General features: G+C 41.4%; 1 protein-coding gene across 1 annotated transcript; it reads right to left on the minus strand.

The window, feature by feature from the left end:
• Positions 1–6,280: 6,280 nt before the first annotated feature.
• LOC139446680 (uncharacterized) lies at positions 6,281–8,762 on the minus strand. Its single transcript, XM_071227952.1, has 4 exons — positions 8,714–8,762; positions 7,624–7,726; positions 6,580–6,734; positions 6,281–6,405 (listed from the first exon to the last, which is right to left on the minus strand). Exons 1-4 carry the CDS (start codon positions 8,760–8,762, stop codon positions 6,281–6,283), a joined length of 432 nt encoding a protein of 143 aa, XP_071084053.1.
• Positions 8,763–9,046: the final 284 nt, after the last annotated feature.

The following is a 9,046-nucleotide window of genomic DNA, read 5'->3' on the forward strand; positions in this document are numbered from 1 at the left end:
TGGGTTGCTGAAGACCTATTCTACCCCGGATCTTCACGGGTCTCGGGTGGTCAGGTTCGCTGACTTGGTTGATGCATGTCATCGATACCAATTGCGTAGATCGATGCTCATGATATTAATCATTGGATTGTCTGATCCAGACTCGATTATTTACAGACTGCCGTCATATAGCTGGAATATTGCTGAGTGCGGCGTTAAACAACAAACAAACCAACCAACTGCGTGGATCGATGCTCATGTTGTCAATCACTGGATTGTCTGGTCCAGACTCGATTATTTACAGACCGCCGTCATACAGTTAAAATATTGCTGAGTGCGGCGTGAAACAACAAACAAACAAAAGCAAGCACGTGTTGGACTATCACATTCATTTAACTGGCAGTGCCGAGTGAGGGAAGGGAACCTGATACACGGGATACATCTACGCACACTTTGGTAACTTTTGCAATCGTTCAAACTTACATGTGTTTCATTAGATACTAACATAATTACAATACGCCAACTCTCTTAAGCTTAGCATCGAGTTTATGGGTAAACCATTTCTGCACCAATCGTCTGACTTGCAGTTAGTTTATCACCAAGCATTATTACTGATTAATAGTTGAATAGCAGCTTCATTTGGATTGAAAAGCTAAGAACAAAATTTCTCGTATTTGAGATTCGATGATAAAACTGAGCAGATGTCAGTCCCATCTGTAGTTAATATCTTATTCTGTCATACAGACCCTTAAACAAATATATCCAATACAGCCCATGCAAGTCTATCATTTTTGGCAAGCCTAGATTCGGAACATGAAGAAAGTTTCTGGGCTCCTTTTTATAATATTTTTTAACTATAACTTAACAACTGTTTTTTCTGAAACAGGTGTTCATTTCAGAGACTAGATGTTAGTCTATTAATATCTTACAGAACAGACTACACACGTCATTTGAAGACTTTCATTTTCCAATGAATATAGCACGTAAAGGTAGGGTAGGTGTAACTAGTTATATATGGTGAATGTATTGACATCTATCCTCGTTTGAAAACGTGTTAAACCCTTCCATGACACCCGCGTGTGTGTATCCAAGCATGAAACCTCGTTCAAAGTGAGTGTTAATGCAAAAGTGTATTCTGTTGTACTTCATATCCGACGTACAAAATGCAAATGAATTCTACAACCTGTTTAAAGTTTGCCAATACGAAGAGAGATAAAGGATAATTAATGCTCCGGGGCTTTGATATATTTCTATGGTTCGTACCACTTCGTGTATGCAAACGTGTTGGATCGACACACTTAAATCTAAAAGCCAATTTGAATGCTCAGCATATTGACAGCATAATACCGTCAACATTCATTGACGTATGTGGCATTAATTTATGAATACAAGCAGGAAGCCATACCATTCAAGTTTCCTAACGCTCTTACCACATCTTGTTGGTTAGTTTGTTGTCTTACGCCGCATTCAGCAATATTCCAGCTATATGACGGCGGTCTGTAAGTAATCGAGTCTGGACCAGACAATTCAGTGATTAATATCATGAACATCGATCCACGCAATTTGGATCCACTCGATTATTTACAGACCGCCGTCATATAGCTGGAATGCGTGTGCCGCGTTAAACAACTAACCATCCAACCAATCGCATTGTCGAGCTTTGGTTCATTACGTTTGACTTTAAGTTATTTTTATAAGGCGGCAACGCGACAATGCGATAGTGTTCCTTATAGGATTCCATAGTCTATAATTAACATGATATAGCCTATTCGGTGAAGATTTGTCGCTTACTGAAGACTTATTGAAACAACATGAAATCAATAATTCACAATCGTGCAAAAAAAATACAGTAAACTACGGTTATAACGAACTCAAAAGGACTACTAATTTTAGTTCGTTATAACCGTAATTCGTTATAAGCATATATACAGCATAACTACAGCATATAGTCGGGACTAAAAAGTTAGTTCGTTGTATCCGTTAGTTCGTTATAAGCGTGTTCGTTATGACCGTACTTTACTGTAGTACAATTTTAGTCAGAAAGATTGCTTCGGAAAAAACATCTTACCTTGTCTCACCTTGGTACAAGCAAACAGGAAGTAAATACGCAAGGCAATTAAACACACAATTGTGTCCTCTGCTATGCAAAATCGACTCTGAAATAGTTATTTCAATCATTAAAATGGGCATTGAACCACGTCCATGTATTTTCCTCAATTTGATTACAATGTTTATGAATTGCCGGGGTTCTCTGGTTGTTCTCTGGTGTTAGCGGTGTATATTTACTCGGTCATAAAGCAGAGAGAAATTACTCGGTAATAAAGGTGGGACCGGTGTATTGTACTGTTCCATGCTTCTGTCCCAAAATACCCCGCTTGCTGTAAAAGGCGACTATGCTTGTCGTGAGAGGCGACTAAAGGGATCGGGTGGTCAGGCTCGCTGACTTGGTTGATGCACGTCATCGATCTCAGTTCCGTGGATCGATGCGCATGATATTAGTCCAGACTCGATTATGAACAGACCGCTGTCATATAGCTGGAATATCGCTGAGTGCGGCGTTAAACAACAAACAAACCAACAACCAACTTTATCAAACAGGAAAACAGACACATAATGGCAGCGGAAAGGGAACACACAGGTACTTCCTCATCACGATCGTCATGCAGAGGGAAAATACAAATATTGGAACTTATATAGCTATCTGGTTTAGGGAACAGGATGTAAACGTTGAAATCGTGATTCTATTTCAAATACAGGTACATTGTAAAATGTTCATGTAGCAGAGATGTCTTCTGAGAACCAATGTTCCCATCTACTTGTAAAATTCTTTGATCGTACATGACATGTTCTGATGCGTCAAGACGTGTGTGATACGGAATCAGTTGTGATGTTGGTTGGTTTGTTTGTTGTTTGACGCCGCACTCAGCAATATTCCAGCTATATGACGGCGGTCTGTAAATAATCGAGTCTGGACCAGATAATCCAGTGATTGATATCATGAGCATCGATCCACGCAATTGGGATCGATGACCTGCATCATGTTGTGAAAGAAAGAAATTGGTCTCTCAAATGCTTTTTAATGGGTGCAAGTACTTGAGTTCAAAGAGCGATTACTCTACTTTCACCGTATTAATAATAATAACAAAGTTGCTATCCAGTTTCATAATGCTTATCAAAGACATGGATTTATTGTGTCAAACTTACATAAAGCATGAGCGAAATTAATACCAAATGAATATTTTCGGTCTTGACAAATATATACATTACAACTCTCTTGCTTTTGCAATTGTGCAACTGTAACCCATAAACTTGCGTATTATTAAAAACACCTATCAGTTTCCTGCATATCATTGTCCAACACTGAAAGCACATACATAACTGCCAGGTAATGCAATAGCGCTCACGGAAGATTTATTATGCTTTATTGTGTTTAACAGGGAAGGGGAAGGAATTTCTGGCAATATTTGTTCGGGCCATGTGATCTGCATAAATTAACAAGAAGGAAAACTGTTTCAAAGCGTTTGGAAAAGTTAAACTATGTTCATATGGATGAATGAATGATTCATGTAGCCTTAAAAGAACATTAATTAAATGTGGAGGTCCTGCTAAAATGTACTAATATGGCTTATGGTGACTCTGTATATGTGTTTTTCTACAGATATTTTAAACCCGTGAAGATCCGGGGTAGAATTGGTCTTCAGCAACCCATGCTTGCCGTAAAAGACGAATATGCTTGTCGTAGGAGGCGACTAACGGGATCGGGTGGTCAGGCTCGCTGACTTGGTTGATGCATGTCATCGATCCCAATTGCGTGGATCGAAGCTCATGATATGAATCGCTGGAGTGTCTGGTCCAGACTCGATTATTTACAAACCGCCGTCATATATATATGCTGGAATATTGCTGAGTGCGGCGTTAAACAACAAACCAACTCATCATGAGCATCGATCACGCAATTGGGATACGATGACATGCATCAACCAAGTCAGCGAGTCTGACCACCCGATCCCGTTAGTCGCCTCTTACGGACAAGCATGGGTTGCTGAAGACCAATTCTAACCCGGAAAGACATGGACTCTCTTCATCCTGTGACAAACGGGCTTCGTGGTGTTTCAGTTCGTGAGAGCTTCACGTTCTCACCTCATTACATCAATCACCATTGTACAATGAACAAAGTCAATTGGTACTTTATTTTCTTAATATTACATCAGTCACGAAGCATCAGTACAAAACTGCAAAAATCATTGATAAATATATCAGTCGATACTATGGAACATTATATCCGCCGTAGATATTTAGGATCTGGAGGATACTTCTTCTTGATTCCATCTATATACGATACAAGTCGGTATGTGGGTCCACAACGATTTGATTGAGACACAGTTACAATGTGTGTCTCCTTTTAGGACTTGTATTCCAAGAATATCCCTGAGTTCTAAGATGTCCCTCCGTGACTAACATGCATGTTCTAGCCAGGTCAAGAGTAGTTCAAAGGCGTAACCCCCCCCCCCCCCCCCCCCCGGTGTTTTGCTAAGGTGGGGTGGGGGGTGCGGTGGGAAACGTCACTGATTAATTTTTCAGGGGCCGTCCTGCAAATCTTGCCTCTAATACTTAACTACTTATTATTATTATAGAAATTCACATATTTGAGGAAGATAGGAAAGTCTTAAAGTGAGCAAATAAATATTACTCTAACATTTTCATTTTCACGAGTGTACTAGATGGTTAATGTACCCCTGTGGTCGTCTGTTTCGTTGAGGAAAACGACTGTCCAAGGACCATGTAAGCTTACATAACATTATGGACCCGTGAAGATTCCGGGGTAGAATAGGTCTTCAGCAACCCATACTTGCCGTAAAAGGCGACCATGCTTGTCGTAAAAGGCGACTAACGGGATCGGGTGGTCAGTCTCGCTGACTTGGTTGATACATGTCATCGATCCCAATTGTGTGGATCGATGCTCATGATGTCAATCACTGGATTGTCTGGTCCAGACTCGATTATTTTACAGACCGCCGTCATATAGCTGGAATGTTCCTGAGTGCGGAGTTAAACAACAAACAAACAACAAACATAACATTATGATGTTGGCTGTAGCACAATATGATATCAAGACTTCAGATATGCATTATTTTGCAAGATTCGCAAAGATCCTGGATGCTCATTCCATAATATATATATATATATATATATATATATATATATATATATATATATACACGCTTGGAAATATGTTACCTCTCCTGATTTTCATATACAGTAGAACCTCGTGGCGACCTGGAAAAAGGTTCGAGGGTTCAAGACATCAGGGGATTTTTATGCTTAATTTAGATACTATGGACTGCCAAATGGGTTCGAGCCAAGCGTGAATTCGACACATTCAAGTTCGATACAACAAGGTTCGACTGTATTCAGAACTTCTTTAGGGAATATCTACATACCGCCGAAACATAATGTTTTTTTGTTTGTTGTTTAGCGCCGCACTCAGCAATATTCCAGCTTTATGACGGCGGTCTGTAAATATGCGAGTCTGGACCAGACAATCCAGTGATTAATATCATGAGCATCAATCCACGCAATTGGGATACGATGACATTCATCAATCAAGTCAGCGAGCCTGACCACCCGATCCCGTTAGTCGCCTCTTACGACAAGCAAAGTCGCCTTTTACGGCAAGCATGGGTTGCTGAAGACCTATCCTACCCCGGATCTTCACGGGTACGAAACATAATGAATAGGCGTGTGTCCTCTAGAGGGTCGCAAGGATCCGGGATAGAATGGGTCTTCAGCAGCCTTTGCTTGTCATAAAAGGCGACTGTACTTGTCGTAAGAGGTGACCAACTGGATCGGGTGGTCAGGTTCACTAAATGGCATATCATCGACTCCAAATTGTGTGGATCGATGCTCATAATGTCAACCACTTGATTGTCCGGTCTAGACTCGATTATTTACAAAACAGATGCCGTCATATAGCTGGAATATTGCTTGGTGTGGTGTTAAACAACAAACAAAACAAAAATCATACAATATGCGAGTAAACAAAAGCAGCAAACAAAGGCAGCAGTTAAAAGGGAAGTCAGAAAACTATTGCCGTGGAATAGCTCTTATACAAATCATGTCATTACATAATAGATTTCGGTATTTAGATTGAGTATGCCACTTTGTAATTTAATAAATGCGTTACGTCAGATACTAAATACAGGAAGCGTAAAATGAATGAATATTTAATAAGGACATATTGATCAGCGGTGATGACTTCCGGTATATAATTCTGAGACGGCAACCAAACTTTCTATTTAGGCTATACAGGCTGTGTATAGCTGTATGGCGGGGGAGGGGGGTATGAGGCGGGGCCTTGAGTGATGGCGTCGTTGTAGGCTGGAGGCTGGACCATCTGGGCTGCACATCCGCCATGTTGGGAAGAAGCTAAAACTAAAAAAGTGAACAATTGTACTTCTGAATAATATGCGTTTACGTTTATCTTGAAAATATATTATAATTCTATGGCTATAAGCCGAAATGGTGATTAAGCTGAAGAATATGGTTCCTCAAGATCACTATAATGAGATATATTTTGGAATTGGATGTAATTTTTGAAACCTGTAGTTGCCATCATAGTTGTTGCGCCGACAGTGTGAACGCCGACCTCTCGGCCTTGTCTACTTGATGACTTGATGCAGGCAACGACGACACCAATGGCGATAGCGATGGAGAAGACAGCAGCCGCACTACATCCTATGATGAGGGAGGTGTTCCTGCAGAATCAGCAGTTTGGACTCATGTGCGTTATATCAATCAAGCAAGCGTTTGGGACATTCTATAAGATTAATTAGGGCTCCAAGACTACATGACTAAGAGCTCTGATATAATCGTTCCGTTCTGTAGTTTTATTTAAACCCTAAAATGCAGTTGTTGAATATTTACCGCTATCATCAAAGGCAGACAGCGCCTACGTGCCGGTTCATCACAAGCTGATGGCAGTTTGACCTACTTCCGGCCTGAACAGACTCCAACGTTTATTTACTATGAAAATACTTTGCCTATCAGATATTCAGAAATGTAAGGGAGGTAATCGCATTGTAGTCAAACGCATGGCGTAACATGTAAAGTAGGGAATGAATTAAAACCGATATTGTTTTAAACATGTCTGTATTGTTTTAAACGTTTGGGGGAAATTATTTTATTGTAAATCTATTTGGAATATCAATGCGGTTGCTGCGTGTTGGTGCCTCGCTTCAAAGCTTTGTTGACCATTCGCCTACACGGTGCCTAAACAGATACTCATAGATTACGTTCTACCGCTCGTCTCTTTAACGACCGACCCGTGAAGATCCGGGGTAGAATAGGTCTTCAGCAACCCATGCTTGCCGTAAAAGGCGACTATGCTTGTCGTAAAAGGCGACTAACGGGATCGGGTGGTCAGGCTCACTGACTTGGTTGATGCATGTCATCGATCCCAATTGCGTGGATCGATGATCATGATGTAAATCACTGGATTGTCTGGTGCAGACTCGATTATTTTACAGACCGCCGTCATATAGCTGGTATATTGCTGGGTGCGGCGTTAAACAACAAACAAACTCTTTAACGACCAAACTCCTCCTGATCCGATGTGAACCTCCGCTCCCATTCCCGTCTACCTACACGTAGGCGCAGCAATATACTCCGTGGCCGTTGCCACAACAGCCGTGAGCACAGTACTTGTATCCTGGGTAGTTGCTTGTTTTACATCGGTAGGCGCCTACGCCTGAAATAATAATGTGAGTTGGGTTTAACGCCGCTTTTAACAGTATTCCAGTTATATCACGGCGTGTCAGCTTGATGTGGGAGGAAATCCCGAAGTGATGCAGGTCTCAGACGTTTACCACTTCGGTGAAACCCACGAGCACGGGTATGGTGCTGACAAACCTAGAAACATAATCGGGGCGAACCGGGATTCGAACCCACAATCATAGGTTTCTGGCGTGCAGAAGGAACGTAACTCTGCACAGCGAATCGCGGCGCCTTAGATGACTGGGCCACCCGTGCCCCACCTGAAATAATGACTTCCTCGTGAAATAGTATTTCCACGCCTGTTAATTTACGGTCTGTCAACCACTTCTGTGGACAACGTCCGCCAAGAGAATGGAAGGTCAGTGTTTCAATGCCACATCATACAACACCATGGTGTATAAATGTTAGTTTGTTGTTCGTTGTTTTACGCCGCACTCAGCAACATTGCTGAAGACCTAATCTACCCCGGATCTTCACGGGTCCGGATAAGTCCGGAGTAGCTTGTACACGCAGCCAGCCACACACGCACACACCGCACACACAGATAGACACGGGCACACACACCGTGCATACACACAAACCGACTCGATCATTTACAGACTGCCGTCATGTATCTGGAATATTGCTGAGTGCGGCGTTAAACAACATACAAACAAACGGTGTATAGATGGAAACATGGATTTAAAACATATCTTACGATTGTTAGTACTCAGCAGTATAAAATGTATTTACACCATAATAGCATTACATTAGATAGACTAAGTAAAAATAAACTCTCAACCCGCATATTGATAACCACGACATTGACATGTTGCCAAATAATGAAATTGCTAAGAAACATATATAACAAAATATTTATCTTACGTCTGATCTGTGCTAGGCATATACTTTCAGTTCTCCCCAACACTAAATATTAATTAATATCTGGATAATACGACTGAAGATGACATGTATTAAATACCTTCCAGGAAAAACACTGCAAGTCCGGTTATATAACTGAGCGCCCCCATGTTGCAGCTGATGACTAACCCCGTACTGGAGCGTTAGGTTATGTTTAGTTGTTGAGCAATCGGGGGTAACCAAGGACGCTTAAACCAGGTAGTCTATGAAAAGAGTCTATAATTCTACACCCTGCTAAAGTCGGGGTGACAGCCGAACAGGGGTGCACGGGTGACTCAGTCGACTATTGCTCCGCAATTAGCTGTGCAGAGTGATGAGAACCAGAAACCTACGATCGTGGGTTCGAATCCAGGTTCACCCTGATTATAGCAGTTGTTTGTTGTTTAACGCCGCA

This window comes from Haliotis cracherodii, unplaced genomic scaffold (genome assembly GCF_022045235.1).
Source record: "Haliotis cracherodii isolate W230 unplaced genomic scaffold, xgHalCrac1.p SCAF_6, whole genome shotgun sequence".
In the NCBI taxonomy this organism is placed as follows: Eukaryota; Metazoa; Mollusca; class Gastropoda; order Lepetellida; family Haliotidae; genus Haliotis; species Haliotis cracherodii.

Excerpts from the sequence above, each read along its gene's own strand:
- LOC139446680 (XM_071227952.1), bottom strand. The coding sequence starts at position 8,762 with ATGGGGGCGCTCAGTTATATAACCGGACTTGCAGTGTTTTTCCTGGAA. Across the intron at positions 6,735-7,623 it reads GTATATTGCTGCGCCTACGT|GAACACCTCCCTCATCATAG; the intron begins GTAGGTAGACGG and ends CTGATTCTGCAG. Across the intron at positions 6,406-6,579 it reads AACTATGATGGCAACTACAG|CTTCTTCCCAACATGGCGGA; the intron begins GTTTCAAAAATT and ends TTTTAGTTTTAG.